The sequence below is a fragment of the Lepus europaeus genome, chromosome 15 (genome assembly GCF_033115175.1).
Source record: "Lepus europaeus isolate LE1 chromosome 15, mLepTim1.pri, whole genome shotgun sequence".
Classification (NCBI taxonomy): domain Eukaryota; kingdom Metazoa; phylum Chordata; class Mammalia; order Lagomorpha; family Leporidae; genus Lepus; species Lepus europaeus.
In genome coordinates, this window is record NC_084841.1 from 49,878,554 (window position 1) to 49,894,522 (window position 15,969).

At 38.2% G+C, this 15,969-nt stretch overlaps 2 protein-coding genes across 3 annotated transcripts in view; both read left to right on the forward strand.

The window, feature by feature from the left end:
- The window catches only part of IPO11 (importin 11), a 220,202-nt gene that overhangs the window by 154,153 nt on the left and 50,080 nt on the right, over positions 1-15,969 (forward strand). The window lies entirely within an intron of this gene.
- LRRC70 (leucine rich repeat containing 70) lies at positions 12,727-15,261 on the forward strand. 2 transcript variants are annotated; one of them, XM_062212062.1, is made up of 2 exons: positions 12,727-12,837; positions 14,325-15,261. In XM_062212062.1, exon 2 carries the CDS (start codon positions 14,480-14,482, stop codon positions 15,182-15,184), a length of 705 nt encoding a protein of 234 aa, XP_062068046.1. In that variant the 5' UTR covers positions 12,727-12,837; positions 14,325-14,479; the 3' UTR covers positions 15,185-15,261. The 2 variants fall into 2 exon arrangements, with proteins under 2 accessions (XP_062068046.1, XP_062068047.1); XM_062212063.1 differs by having other exon boundaries at positions 14,547-15,261.

The following is a 15,969-nucleotide window of genomic DNA, read 5'->3' on the forward strand; positions in this document are numbered from 1 at the left end:
AGAAGTTGTCTGGTACCTGACTCTAGGGCAATTAGAGCTGAGAGTTGGCAGCCTAGTGGCCCAGAGTGTAAGATAATGGTAGTGGTTGAGGGAGGGGTTTTAAATGGATTGATTTGCATGTGAAAAGTGTCCTTACAGAAGCTGTCTCTAGGAATTGGCTAGCCTGGGAAGCTGTAGTCTCTCCAGGGCCAATAAGGTCACAATGTCAAAGCCTCAGAATTCAGAAAATAAAAAGACATGATTATTAACTATCTTTGTTTTCTTGGCACAGAGTCCCTATCACATAGTAAGTTTGTGAACATTTGAATTACTTTAATGCATAACCACACTGTAATGGCTAGCTATTTTTTCTTCTTTCCAAATACATTTTTGGTTTCTGTACTTGAAAGAATGTGTATAACTAGCCTCTCACCTCAAGCACCCAGTATGTGGCCCTGCTGGGTCATGTGGTGACTAAAGTTCCTCAGATTTTCTCTGAATTCAGGATCGTAGCCCATATGAATAGGGGAAGGAGGAGGTCGGAGGAAAGGCTGTTGAAGATCTTATGCCCTAGAGCTGCTCCAGCACCCTTGGTTTCTCATTTTTATATATTGAATATGGATGAGAAGAACAAAATGAGATCACTTTAAAAATGTTTATAAACAAATAGCCTAGTCTTCTTACATTTTGGTATAAATCTGTGAACTTCATAACTTTGTAAAGCAAGATATAAAGCAAATACAGGCCGGCGCTGCGGCTCTACAGGCTAATCCTCTGCCTTGCGGCGCCGGCACACTGGGTTCTAGTCCCGGTTGGGGCGCCGGATTCTGTCCCAGTCACTCCTCTTCCTGTCCAGCTCTCTGCTGTGGCCCGGGAGTGCAGTGGAGGATGGCCCAAGTGCTTGGGCCCTGCACCCGCATGGGAGACCAGGAGAAGCACCTGGCTCCTGGCTTTGGATCAGCGCGATGCGCCGGCTGTAGCGGCCATTGGAGGGTGAACCAACAGCAAAAGGAAGACCTTTCTCTCTGTTTCTCTCTCTCACTGTCCACTCTGCCTGTCAAAAAAAGAAAGAAAAAAAAATAAATACAAGGGGGAAATAAAGTACTTTTACTAATTGGAAAAAAATGATGTGTGTAACTAAAAAATTAAGCCAGTCCTGGTTGGAAGTATAGCATACTTTTTGGTTACTCTTTAAGGTACCTTTTGGGGTAGATAGATAATTTTTCAGTTGTGCCGCACTAGCACACTATAAAAAACATGCTTACATATAATAATGTAACTATGCTGAAGAGGGGAGTTTTTGTGTACAGTCTGATTCTTGTGATAGTGTTGCAAATGGAGTTCTTAGATTGGCCTAACGTGAAGAGTTTTTAATTTGCTAAATTTATTTTGTATGTAAATTTTGGACACCTAACTGTTAATAATCTTTCCAAAAATTTTAGAGAATAAAATTATGTGAATTTACTTTCTAAATGATATATCATTTAAATTTGTTAGTGATTTCAGCATTAAATATATTTTTATAAATTTAGAAATATGGGATTTGGAATTGGCTTTTTCTTGAAAACACTTGGAAAGTCACTTAGTTTCTGAATATATTGATTAAAAATGAATAGTAAACAATTTATAGCATTCTATAGTACTATCATTAAATAAAATAATAACCCAAGAATATACAAATAAACATTCAGTAAATGCTGAAAATCTTTGAGTCATTTACTGTTTCCATTATAATGATAATTAATTTTGGAATGAAAGCTCTGTAATGAACACATGTGTTCACATTTATTATCTGTCTAAAAAATAGATGACTCAGTTTGAGACTGATTGTTTGTATACTTGTTCTTAGCCAAAAAGCTGAGAAGTGATAGGATTGTTTCTAAAGAGTTTAATCAGAGTCTAAATTATGAATTACCTTTTCTCATGAAGTAGATTTGAAACGATGGATAGTTTCAAACAGCAAATTTCTAAACACTGCAAAGATCTGATTTTATAAATAGGCTTGTTTCTCTTAGTAGATTAAGCTGGTATTGGAAGTTAAGTTACCAGCTGAGGTTGCGTTGTCTGTGTTGCCACTAAAAAGCTATACTCTGAGTTAGTGTCTGTTTCTGTATACCATCCGGACAAGAGAAGTCAGTCTGAGAGGACTGTGGGAAAACAATTTTTTCCTCTGTCATTTTGTTAAATTGCTATCTAGGTTTATTATTTTTTAAAATGCTTATTTTTTTGTCTGTTTGAATGGCAGAGAGAGAGAGAGAGAGTCAAACTTCTATCCGCTGGTTCACTCCCCAGTTGTGTACCACAGCCAGGGTTGGACGAGGCTAAAGGAAGGAGCCGGGAGTTCCACCTGGTCTTCCACCTTGGTGGCAGGGGCCCAAGTATTGAGCCATCATCTGCTGCCTCCCAGATACATTGGTAGGTAACTGGATTGGAAGTAGAACAGCCCAGACTGAACCAGCAGTCAAGTATGGACTGCCAGTGTCAGAAGCAGTGGCTTACCTCACTTAGCCACAATGCCTATGCCTGTTCTACTTCTTTGTAGTTGAGAAACAAAAGGATCAGCGTTGGCTGAGCTAGTATGATATACCCTAGAATGTACTCAGTATAGAACCCAAGTAGCAGAAGGCACCCTTGTGAATACTTTCCTCTTTTCATCAAATGCTTAGTGAATGTTTGTAGCATGCTAGACAGCGGGATTTGGGAAGGGAGCAAAACAAATGCACTGTTGTGCTCAGGAACCCATAATCTAAGATTTTTGTTTTGCAGTGATGTTCTTTCTGTAGTCATTTTTTCCCTCAGGATACAGCTTGAACTGGTTTTCAGCCTAATTTGTATTACCTTCTTAAACATTAATTTCTAGGAAGGGGTAGTGACTAGAGAAAAATTGTTTAGAGAAACATGAATGAATAAAATTACTTTGAAGTTTCAGGACTTCAGAAGTTGAGGTTCTGTTTCCTAGTCACCCTTTGAATGTGTGGTTTACAAAGGGAATAGGTGCCCTTAGAAGTTCAAAAGTGTATTCTTTGGATCACATATGATTTCCTTCTTTGCATGTAATCTAATGCAATTTATTGTAACTGCTGGTTTTCATAATTTCAATTCAACTGAAAAAAAAAAAAAAACCTCTGCAAAAACTTTTAAATGCTTTATTTTGGGGCTAGCCTATGTGTACGTATATTTTGGTTCTTGTGAATTTATGCACTGGTTTTCTTCCTAGGCATAATTTGATTAAGAAACCTACTTTTTTATATTTTTAAAGATTACATTATTTGAAAGGCAGAGTTACAGAGTGAGAGGAAAAGACAGAGAGAGATCTTCTGTCCACTGGTTCACTCCCCAAATGACTACAATGGCCGGAGTTGGGTCAGAAAAAGCCAGGAGCCTGGACCCTCCTCCGGGTCTCCTATATGGGTGCTGGGGCCCAAGAACTTGGGCCATCCTCAGCCACCTTCCCAGGCACATTTGCAGGGAGCTGGATCAGAATTGGAATACCAGGAATCTAACACGTGCCCACATGGGATGCCAGCATGGAAGATAGCCACACCACAGTGCCGGCCCCAAGATACCTACTTCTGAACTGATTAATAGTCATAAACGGATTTTTTTTTTTTTTTTTGACAGGCAGAGTGGATAGTGAGAGAGAGAGACAGAGAGAAAGGTCTTCCTTTTTGCCATTGGTTCACCCTCCAATGGCCACTGCAGCTGGCGCATCGTGCTGATCCAAAGCCAGGACCCAGGTGCTTCTCCTGGTCTCCCATGCGGGTGCAGGGTCCAAGCACTTGGGCCATCCTCCTGCCTTCCCGGGCCATAGCAGAGAGCTGGCCTGGAAGAGGGGCAACCGGGATAGAATCTGGCGCCCCAACCGGGACTAGAACCTGGTGTGCTGGTGCCGCAAGGCAGAGGATTAGCCTGTTAAGCCACGGCGCCGGCCATAAACTGAATTTTGTTATCTATAATTTAACAGAAACCAAAAGATGTGGACAAGGTATAGGTGGTTTAGGAAGATGACCGCTTAGTAACACCATTGCATGTTCACTACGTTTATCTGTATACACAGCAGTTTTATTGAAAAGGAAGTAAGTTGTTAATTCCTGGGCTTGGTGATTTTTCATTAAAGGATTATAATTATTTATAAAACTTTTTGATGCTTCAAGTAGTTCTTTGAAAACCAAATATCCAGGAAAGGGGAGCACACTTTTGAAATACTTGGAAGTGTCTCTATCCTCCTTCCTGAGGATTTGAATGTAATCAGTTCATTTTGATTTTCATTTCCAAAACAAATCCAGTTTACTCTTGAAACAAACAGCAGAACTGAAGTCCTCCTCTTTTCCTTTTCTCTATCAGCTTCAAGATTCTAATGTGACACAGAGAGGTAGAGACAGAGAGGTCCTCCATCTGCTGGTTCACTCCCCAAATGGCTTCAAGTCTCAGTGCTGGGCTGATCTGAAGCCAGGAGCTTCTTCCAGGTTTCCCACATGGGGACGTGGGCCATCTTCCACTGCTTTCCCGGGCTGTAGCAGAGAACTGGTTTGGAAGTGGAGCAGCTGGGACTCGAACCAGTGTCCATTTGGGATGCTGGCATTGGCAGGCAGCATCTTAACCCATTACATCACAACTTTTTAGCTTCCATGTGTGGGCAGAAATGTATAGTATTTGTCTTTCTGTGTCTGCCTTATTTCATTCAACATAAAGTCCCCTGGTTCCATCTGTGTTGTTGAGAACAGCAGAATTCTACTGGTTCATGCCCCAAATGGCCACAATGGCTGGGGTTGGGCCAGGCCGAAGCCAGGAGACTGGAGCTTCTTCCAGGTCTCCCATGTGGGTACAGGGCCCAAGCACTTGGGTCATCTTCTGTTTTCCCAAGCACATTAGTGGGGAGCTGGATAGGAAGTGGAGTGGCCAGATACTTTTAATATACAGGTATTTCAAAAAGTTGATGGAAAATGGAATTGAAAAATAAATTTATTTTTGTGTTAAAATTTTAAGATTGTTCCTGGTATGTTCATAATTTTGACTTTCCATGAGATTTTTGAGACTCTTTATATATACAGTTTCAAAAATGTTATGCCAGATTACGGTATCACACCTTAAAAATAACTCTTAATTTTCTTAATTGCTCTGAGCCTGTTTCTTTTCTTGTGAAATAGGTAGAAGCTATCTTTAAGATACTTTAAAAAACAAGCATTTTTTTATTTTTTATTTTTATTTTTTTTATTTAGTAAATATAAATTTCCAAAGTAGAGTTTATGGATTACAATGGCTTTCCCCCCATAATTTCCCTCCCACTCGCACCCCTCCCATCTCCCATTCCCTCTCCCATTCCATTCACATCAAGATTCATTTTCAATTATCTTTATATACAGAAGATCGATTTAGTATATATTATATAAAGATTTCACAGTTTGCACCCATACAGAAACACAAAGTGAAACATACTGTTTGAGTACTAGTTATAGCATTACTTCACATTGGACAACATATTAAGGACAGAGATCCTACATGAGAAGTAAGTACACAGTGACTCCTGTTGTTGAGTTAACAATTTGACACTCTTGTTTATGGCATCAGTAATCTCCCTAGGCTCTAGTCATGAGTTGCCAAGGCTATGGAAGCCTTTTGAGTTCGCCGACTTCGATCTTATTCCAACAGGGTCATAGTCAAAGTGGAAGTTCTCTCCTCCCTTCAGAGAAAGGTACCTCCTTCTTTGATGGCCCCATTCTTTCCACTGGGATCTCACTCACAGAGATTTTTCGTTTAGTTGTTTTTTTTTTTTTTTTTTTTTTTTTTGCCACAGTGTCTTGTCTTTCCATGCCTAAAATACTCTCCTGGGCTCTTGAGCCAGATCCAAATGCCTTAAGGGCTGATTCTGAGGCCAGAGTGCTATTTAGGACATCTGCCATTCTAACTCTTAATTTTCTTAATTGCTCTGAGCCTGTTTCTTCTCTTGTGAAATAGCTAGAAGCTATCTTTAAGATACTTTAGGCCAACACCGTGGCTTGGCAGGCTAATCCTCCGCCTTCCCGCGCCGGCACGCTGGGTTCTGGTCCCGTTGGGGCACCGGATTCTATCCCGGTTGCCCCTCTTCCAGGCCAGCTCTCTGCTATGGCCCGGGAAGGCAGTGGAGGATGGCCCAAGTGCTTGGGCCCTGCACCCCATGGGAGACCAGGAGAGGCACCTGGCTCCTGGCTTCAGATCAGCACGTTGTTCCGGCCGCGGCGGCCATTGGAGGGTGAACCAATGGCAAAAAGGAAGACCTTTCTCTCTGTCTCTCTCTCTCACTATCCACTCTGCCTGTCAAAAAAAAAAAAAAAAAAGATACTTTAAAAAACAAACATTTTAAAATTGCACTTTCCCTGAATTTGTATTTTTAAAGATTTATTTTATTTATTTGAAAGGCAGAGAAAGGAGAGTTACAGATCTTCTATCTGCTAATTCGTTCTCCAAATGACTACAACGGCTAGGTCTGGGGTAGTCTAAAATCAGGAGCCAGGAATTCCATTCAGGTCTCCCACATGGTTGTACATTGGAAGCAGAGCAGCTAGAACTCAAATCAGCCCCCCCCCCTTTTTTTTTGGACAGGCAGAATGGACAGTGAGAGAGAGACAGAGAGACAGGTTTTCCTTTTTCCATTGGTTTACCCTCCAATGGCTGCCACGGCCGGTGCACCGCGCTGATCCAAAGCCAGGAGCCAGGTGCTTCTCCTGGTCTCCCATGCAGGTGTAGGACCCAAGGACTTGGGCCATCCTCCAGTGCACTCCTGGGCCACAGCAGAGAGCTGGACAGGAAGAGGAGTGACTGGGACAGAATCTGGTTCCCCAACCGGGACTAGAACCTGGTGTGCTGGTGCCGCAAGGCAGAGGATTAGCCTATTGAGGCGCTCTAAATCAGCCCTTTGATATGGGATGCCAGCATTGCAAGCATTGGCTTAACCAGTTGTCCCCAGATGATAAGCCCCTAAAATACCTTTAAAAACAAGTTGACTTTTAACAAAAACTATTTCCCACTACGTATAGAATTTTGTCATTGGGAAGTTGATTTTAAAAAAGATTTTGGAATAGCTTATTAAAGGCCCATGATTTCACTTTCAAGTTTAATTTTATCGGGTTCCATTTGTTAACAAAAACTTCAGGGAGAAACTCAAGAAAAGAATACTTTGTATCATAAATTATATAAGAACAAAATACTCTTAGTTTCCTTGTGTTTCATTTTTGTTGTTTGTTAAATAGGATATTCCAGGGTTGCTATGTGAATTAAGAAGAGGTAATACTTGGGAAATGTTGAGAATACTCTCTGTGGTAGAGAAGGTCTCAGTCATTAGCCTAGATCTGATTCAGCACCAGCAAAAGGCTTCGACCTGATTGATTTATTTTCCTGACATCTCTGCTCTACTAACCCTTTCTGCCTGTTCCTTTTCAAGTTGGGAGTTGGTGTGATTTTATATGTGGAATTTTTCTGAACCATTTGGTGGTTGTATTGTACTTATGGTAGAAACTGTGTGATCTGTAACCAGACACAGGTAGATGGACATTGGCTATTGGATGCTTCTCTTGACTGACAACACAATGGAGCTTAAGTGACAGGATCCCAGACAGATCTAAGCAGTATAGTTGCTGGAAGTGCCAGCCATGAAAAAGTTAGCAGTTTGGGTGCTAAGAACCTGTTACTCATTTTCAGTTTCAAAAATAGGCATGGTTCTCAAATTATTTTTCACACAAGTGGTAAATTTGATTACCATGGTTGATATTGGTAGTTTTGTGTGGCGCTCTGGCTGTTTCTGTAGTAGTTTTGGAACACCCTTTGGTAGTCACATTGGATGGTCTTTAGTGCTAGTGGCTTATTGGATGTTGCCTTACAAATGATTTAGATTAGTTTTTCTGTGGTGATGAACTTTCCTCCTACATCATCTGTGATGGGTGTTCACTTCTACTAAAAGGCATTGCTAATAGGAAGGCCCTGCTTCTTGGGGCATTCCGTTTCATTGTAGGACTTCTTTCTAACAATATCTGTTCATTAGGTAAGTAATATCCTCAGAGTGCTGGCAATGATTCCTAAATCTATACTTTTAACTCCATATGCTACTTCCTTTATTGGATACAGTCTGCATTCATGTAACTTTATCTGTAATGTCTTCTGAGGTAAGAAAATCATTTCACAAAGGTTTTCTCTAGTTACTGGAAGAAACTGTCATGGCAGTTAGTAAATTGTCTTTTAGAATGATTCTCTCTTTCTTCTGTTTCCTTTATGTGTTTGTGTTTAAAACTGTAGGAATTAGGCCAGCGCCATGGCTCACTAGGCTAATCCTCCACCTGTGGTGCCAGCACTCTGGGTTCTAGTCCCGGTTGGGGTGCCGGATTCTGTCCCGGTTGTTTCTCTTCCAGTCCAGCTCTCTCCTGTGGCCTGGGAAGACAGTGGAGGATGGCCCAAGTGCTTGGGCCCTGCACCCTCATGGGAGACCAGGAGGAAGCACTTGGTTCCTAGCTTCGGATCGGCGCTGCCTGCCAGCCGTAGCAACCATTTGGGGAGTGAACCAACGGAAGGAAGACCTTTCTCTCTGTCTCTCTCTGTCTCTCTCTGTCTCTCTCTCGCTGTCTAACTCTGCCTGTCCAAAAAAAAAAAACTATAGGAATTGTGATAAACTAGAAATAGGCAATATAAGCTTGAAATAAGAACCATCAAAACAGGAGAGATGTGCAGGAGAGGGAAATTCTGATATAGTTCCCATGTGAAATTACTAAACTCTCTCAGCAAAACCAGAATATATAGCATGTGGGAACATAGGAGAGATTACTGTTCCAAAGTTGTCAGTCACGTGGAACCAGCGGAAAGAGGCTACTCTGATTTCTAATGTATCTCTACTGGCTTTTTCCGAAGAAACAGCCCTCCTGTTTCATGGCAAGTTTCACTTGCTGTGCTTTACAACATAAAACGATGCTGATAGACAAAAGAGAATTGTATCATCATGTAGCAGTTATGAGGATGGACGTAAAATTGTCTGTAGAAAGAGCAGCATGCTTTTCAAAATGACTGTGTAACAGGAACTGATACTAAGAAGTTAAAACTGTTCTTGTAAAGTCTTGCTCCAGGGCTGATAAATTATGTTCCCTTGAAAGTGTCCAAGTGTCAATGCATTGTTAGAAGCATCACGTTAGTTTTAAAGCTCTAAAATCATAGTCATAGTTAAGCAGTTCTGTTTCTTACCCATACAAGCTTATTTTTGGTTTTCATTGGTAGATTTGTTGCTAAAATTTTCTTAGGAGATTTCCTTGCTGATAGTTTAGTAAATAGAGAATTTCCTACTTTTAAAAATATATATATGTGTGTGTATATATATATATATATATATATATTTATTTATTTATTTGAAATGCAGAGTTGCAGAGACAAGGAGAGTGGGAGGGACAGGGAGAGATCTTCTGTCTGCTGGTTCACTCCCCAAATGGCTGCAGTGGCTGGAGCTCTGCTGATCTGAAGCCAGGAGCCAGGAGCTGCTTCTGGGTCTCCCATGTGGGTGCAGGGGCCCAAGCACTTGGTCCATCTTCAGCTGCTTTCCCAAGCATGTTAGCAGGGAGCTGGATCAGAAGTGGAGCAACCAGGAATCAAATTGGTGCCCTTGTGGGATGCTGGCACTGGCACCACAGGTTGCGGCCTTACCTGCCCTGGAATTTCCTGTTTTGCTGTGCTACAGTAGCACCAAAATAATTTGTTTCTATTTTATAGAGTATCTTGACAACTTAGCAATTGTGGCATATACTGACAATAATGTGCATGAACAAACTTTATATGAAAGTCATAGTGCTGTCACATGATAATTCTTATTTAGACATGACTATAAACCTCCCAAGGATAGTGGGAAATTCCATAACTTTTATCCTGAATCACTTCTTATGATTTGAATTTTAAATTTTGCCAGGGTATTCTCTGTCAGATACATGTATTTTCTGAACCGTTTGCCTGTATGTCACATTTATCATAGCCATTCACCTTTCAATGTAGGATCTGTTATTGCATTTTAGATGTCATGTCTTTCTTGTCTCTTTTATTTTGTAGTATATCCTCAGTCTTTGTCTCTTACAGCTAACATTTTAAGGAATACAATCCTTTTTTTCCTCTGTCCATTTCTTTTTACCTCTTTGTCTATTTATCCCCTTCTACCCCCTTGTACCTGCAACAGAATAGAATGTCTCTCATTTGTTTGATGGTGTTTCCTTATGATTAGATCCCAGTTGTGCATCTCTCATTGTTACATTGCGTAAGTCATGTTGTGTCCTTTTTGGAATATCACATTTACCTGCTTCTCAGTGATGATGTTAACTCTTGTTTAGGCATCATCTGATTTCTCCATTGTGTAGATACTTTCCCCTTATAGTCTATATTGGGATGCTGCTCCTCCTTAAAAGTACCTCCTATATTGAGCAAAATGATACTTTTTAAATGATTTACTAGATTAAATTTCAATTTTAGGTTCCATTTCAAGGTTTGGTTGTCTCAATTTTATAAGTTGATAAAGTAACTTTAAAGGTCCGTAAGATCAAGAACTGTTATTATAAGCCATTCTTTATATGTGGTTTATAAAGAGGAGATAGATAGATAGATAGATAGATAGACAGACAGACATAGATAGATAGATAGATAGATAGATAGATATAGATAAGTAGATAAGTTGCTGTATATTTGGAAGATGGTTATACAATAGTTGTTTTCTTATTTATTCTTATTCTTATAATGGTAGAATCTGAATGAACAAGCAAATACATGTATATTGATATGTGAAACATGAGACTATTTTAAGGCAGAAGCAGTATAATGGAGATTCAGCAAAAGAATGAGAAAAAATATTCATAGGATCAATTTCCTACAAAGAGGTAGGGTGAAGCCCATTTAGGAGGCTGAGTGCTGTGTTCAGGAATAGTTGCAATGAAAATTAGTAGGATTCAGAAGTAGGTTATGAAGAACCATTTTGGCATATTCAGGGCAAAATAAAAATTTCAAAATTCAAATTGGGTAGAATGATTACATGTGGGAGGTCATATGAGGATTTAGCAAGACATGGTAACAGGATTTAAAGTTCATGAAAAGATTTTAATTACCTAAATATGCATCTTTGGTGTCTGTGTTCTCTTTTAGTCATCATTTGCCTCTAAGAGCTGACAACTAACAGAAAGACTAAATTTTGTTTTGTTAAATATTGGAATTAAAAAAATACATATTTATTATAATTTTACTTGAAAGGGGGAAAGACAGATCTTCTATCCACTGGTTCACTCTCCAGATGGCTGGGCTAGGGAGACTCTTAAGAGTCTGGAACTCAGTCTAGTTCTCCACTAGTACTAGAGCCATTATCTGCTGCCTGCCATTCTATGTGTTAGCTGAAAGCTGGGTTAGAAGTGGAGGAACTGGAACAATACGTAGTACAAGCATCTCTAGTGGCAACTTAACCACTGTGCCAAGTGCTCATCCCTGAAAATTGTAATTTTTACCTCATAAACCTGAGAGTTAAGCATACTGTTTAGGTTAGTTTTTTCATTGTAGTCACTATGATTTCATTTGCCTCACTTTTTACAAGGTGAGAAAAATGAGATTCATTGTATTGTTATTTTTCCTTAGTGTGATTTTCTAAAATTTTACTTTTAAGATCTAATAATAAGTATTTTTGTCTTCTTTGTAGACTGCTGGAGTAGAGGAAAAAATTAATTAATGTTCTGCTCTTACTGCCTTGTAGTTCTCCCCCTTTCCTGTTTATTCTGATTTCACTGGACTCTCCCATGATTCAATTAAAACGGTGTTTTCACTTTGTATATTATTGAGAATACTAAGCAAAAAATATTAAACAAAAAAATCTTGAGAAACCTAGTCTCTTGTCCTAATTGATATATTTTCTGTGTTTTGTTGTTGTTTTATAGTTTCTTTATTCATAAAATAACAGCAGCAACGGCCAGCCTCAGTCGATAGTTGTGAGGGTCATAAATCATTTTGGTAAAGATCTGCTTTCTGATGTGTGCTCTGACCTTTTATAGTCATGGAAAAGTGCTGATTGTGTGGGGTGTTATATCAGATATGTGATATGGAAGTAATTCATATTAGCTAGATGTCTTGAAGTGACATGGGAGTTAAAGTATAAAATTATATATTACTACTGCTATTTTAAATGTTATCAAGGTATTAATAAAAATAACAACTAGCCTAAGTAATTGACCTTTTAGAGAATTAATGACTAAATATAATATAAACCATTTATAGCCAACTCTTAAGTCTTTACCTTAAAAAAATCACATTAGATAAATATATTTTTGTTTTAAAAGATTTAACCCAATTCAGATAGGTATGCATCACATATATGTAACATAATTATAAAACAAACATGTGATTTAGTTAAAATCATATTACTTTAGAAGCTTCTTATTTCAAACCTTGCTCTTTCCACTCAGCCTGTTTTTGATAACTAGATTCTTGTTGATATTTAGCTTCTGAATATCTAAAAATTAAGAAATTATTTTATAAATGTTTATATTTTAAAATCATGTATGTCATTGAGGTATATATCAGGAAAAATCTAACTGCATTGTGAAAAAGCAAGTTCCTGAGATTGTCTTTCAACGATACATTTGAAACACAGATAAAATTACTTCCTGTCTCTCAGTTCCTGTATCCATGGCAACCTCTGTTTTACACACTGACTGTAGAGGAACCAATGTGAAGAGTGGTGTTTCCTGAGAAAATTGTGACTTAAAAAAAGGGGGGGGAGGGAGGTCCACAGTGCCTCAGAAAGAAGTGGAGTTTAGAAATGTCGTTCTTCAGACTTAAAAAGAAAACCTTTCCTTGAATCAACTGAATACTAATAATATGAACTTCCTGTTCTTGGTAAGATTATTTATCTAAATATGAACTTGTAACTTAAAAAATTTAGTTTTGTAAAGAACTTTAAGTTTTCTGAAATGAATTTATATTTTCATAAATTATAATAGTAGTTCATACTATATTTTAAGTAGATAGAGTGTATTATATACAAAGATTTATCATTAGAATATTTGTTATCACTAGAAAATTTGTTATAATAAATTATAATCTTTTAAATTAACTTAGCAAACATTTCCTTTTACAGTTTATTAAATCTCAATTATCCTTTTGTCAAACAGTGGTTTAATAACCAGAGTTGTTGGCGATGGGAGACTATATTCCAAATAGTCATTTTTTAGTATGATTTATGATGTATTATGGGATGATCTTAATAAAAATAGAACATAAACATTTGCATGTTATATAACTTTCATTTTAAGAACTTTTTGGTCATTTAAAGTTTACCTTATCTTTTTATAGCCAATTCTGATATGAGCAGAGAATTCAAGAACAGAGCTGTGCGTGGTTACAGTTTGCTCTGCCTTGTCTGTGGCAGTTTCTACTTGTTACTTGTTTTGTCTTATTACTGTCACTTAAAGAGAAACTTGCATGTCTGTCTGTTTGCCAGCTTTGCACTGGGAGACAGATTAACTGCCACAATTTAGGCCTTTCAAGTAGTCCTAAGAATTTTCCTGAAAGTAAAGTTTTTCTGTATCTGACTGGAAGTAATATATCTCATATAACTGAAAGAATCAACAAGACTTCATTCTCTGGTAGCGTTGTATTTGGATAATTCTGCCATTGTATATGTGTATCCTGAAGCCTTGTTCAGTTGAGACATCTATGTTTTCTTTATCTGAATATAGTTTTATAAATGCTTAGATCCTGGAATATTTAAGGAACTTTTAAATCTTCATAATTTATATTTATAGTCAAATCTAGTATCTTCTGTGCCCAGAGGAGTGTTTAGTGATTTAGTTTCCGTTCAGTACTTAAATCTGCAAAGGAATTACCTCATTGCCCTTGAGCAGTGCCTTTGTTGGGATGGTTGCTCTTCATGTACTTGACTTATCAAACAGTAATATTTGGAAAATATCAGACTCAGGCTTTCAGCATCTTGGAAAACTGGATTTTTTGTATCTGGAAAGTAATAACTTAACACAAGTACTAACAATGCTTTTGAAGTACTGAATAATCTTAGAAGATTTTCTTTGTCTCATTATCCCATTGACGCAGTACAGCCCTTTACATTTAAAGGACTTATCAACTTAGAGTCTCTCTTCTTGAAAAATTCAAGAATTAGAAAGGTTACTAGGAATGGTTTAGTGGAATTAACAAACTTAAATATTTTATCTTAAGCCGTAATGATTTAGAAAATTTAAATTCTGACACATTTACTTTGTTATTTAGTTTCCCTTAAGATAGATAGAATAATCATCATTGATAATGATACATTGGAAACATGGGAGCATCTTTGAAGATCCTTAATCTGTCATTTAATAATCTTGCAGACTTACATCCAGGGGTCCTTAAGCCATTGTCTTCATTGACTCATCTTCAGGCAAACTCTAATCCTTGGGAATGTAACTGCAACCTTTTGGGCCTTCGAGACTGGCTGGAGTCTTCAGCCTTTGCTCTAAACATCTTTTGTCAGAATCCCCCATCCATGCGTGGCAGAGTATTGTATTACGTTAAATGGACTGACATTACAAACTGCATTACATCTTCAACAGAGGTATCCGGAGCTGGGTCTGTACACTTTCGTCACATTCATCACAAGACAACTGCGTTAATGATGGCCTGGCATAAAGTAACCACAAGTGGGAAACATTTGGAAAATACTGAGACTGAGAGAGTTACTTTCTGGGAACAAATTCGTACTTCACCTGCCAGTAGATCTTTTCCAGAGAATACCTTTGGTGGTCCACTAGAGACTACTGCAGTGTTACCTGTGCAAATACAACTTACTTCTTCTGTTAACTTGAACTTGGAAAAAAACAGTGCTCTACCAATTGATGCTGCTTCCATGTCGGGAAAAACATCTCTCATTTGTACACAAGAAGTTGAAAAGTTGAATGAGGCTTTTGACATTTTGCTAGCTTTTTTCATTTTAGCTTGTGTTTTAATCATTTTTCTCATCTACAAAGTTGTTCAGTTTAAGCAGAAATTAACAGCACCAGAAAACTCAGGGGAAAATAGACTTGAATACTACAGCTTTTATCAGTCAGCAAAGTATAATGTAACTGCCTCAATCTGTAACACTTCCCCAAATCCTCTACAAAGCCCTGGGTTGGAGCAGGTTCAACTTCATAAGCAAATTGTTCCTGAAAGTGAGGCGCAGGTCATTCTCTTTGAACATTCTGCTTTATAACCCAGCTACGTAGTGACTATAAGAAAACATCAGCACCATGGATGTAAATAAAACTGAAGCTTCCTTATAGAATTATATACTTTGCCTGGAAATATGGATTTTATGAGTTTAGCATTATTAAACATGTTTTTAATAAATTGTGGATAGTGTATTTATTCAGCAAATATTTTCTTTGGTAGGTACTGTGTTAAGGAATAATAATAGCTTACATTTCAGTGTGCCAAGCACTATGCTAAATACATCACATACCACATTTAATTAGTCTTGTCAAGTAGTACTATGGCACATTGTACAGGTAAGAAAAGAGAGAGTTTAACTACCCCAACTTCTCAACAGCTTGCCACAGATTTTAGATCTGTCTGACAAGAGCTCCTTCTTTTAATTTCATGCTGTATTTCTTCCTGGGTGCCAGGACTATAATTGTTAAAAAACAGACATGGTTCCTATTTTTTAGTGGAGTTTAAAAGTCTAGAGGAGATTCATGGTTACTGTACAGTATGGTAAGTAGTGTTCTTGGAGATGCTATTTAGTATACTGTGAAAGTAAGAGGTGGCTTTATGAACAGGGACATACTGGATCATTGAAGATAAACAAATTCCTCAGTAGAGGGTTAAAGACAAAGAGTGAGCATGCTGCTTTTCGGGAACTGTAATTCGATACAGCTGGAATCCTGAGTGGTGGGTGGGATTTGAAGCTGGGGAGAGATCAGATGATGGAAGCTGTTGTAATTTCATGCTGTATCCTGAGGACAACAAGGGGCAGTGGAATGACATCAGATTATCTGT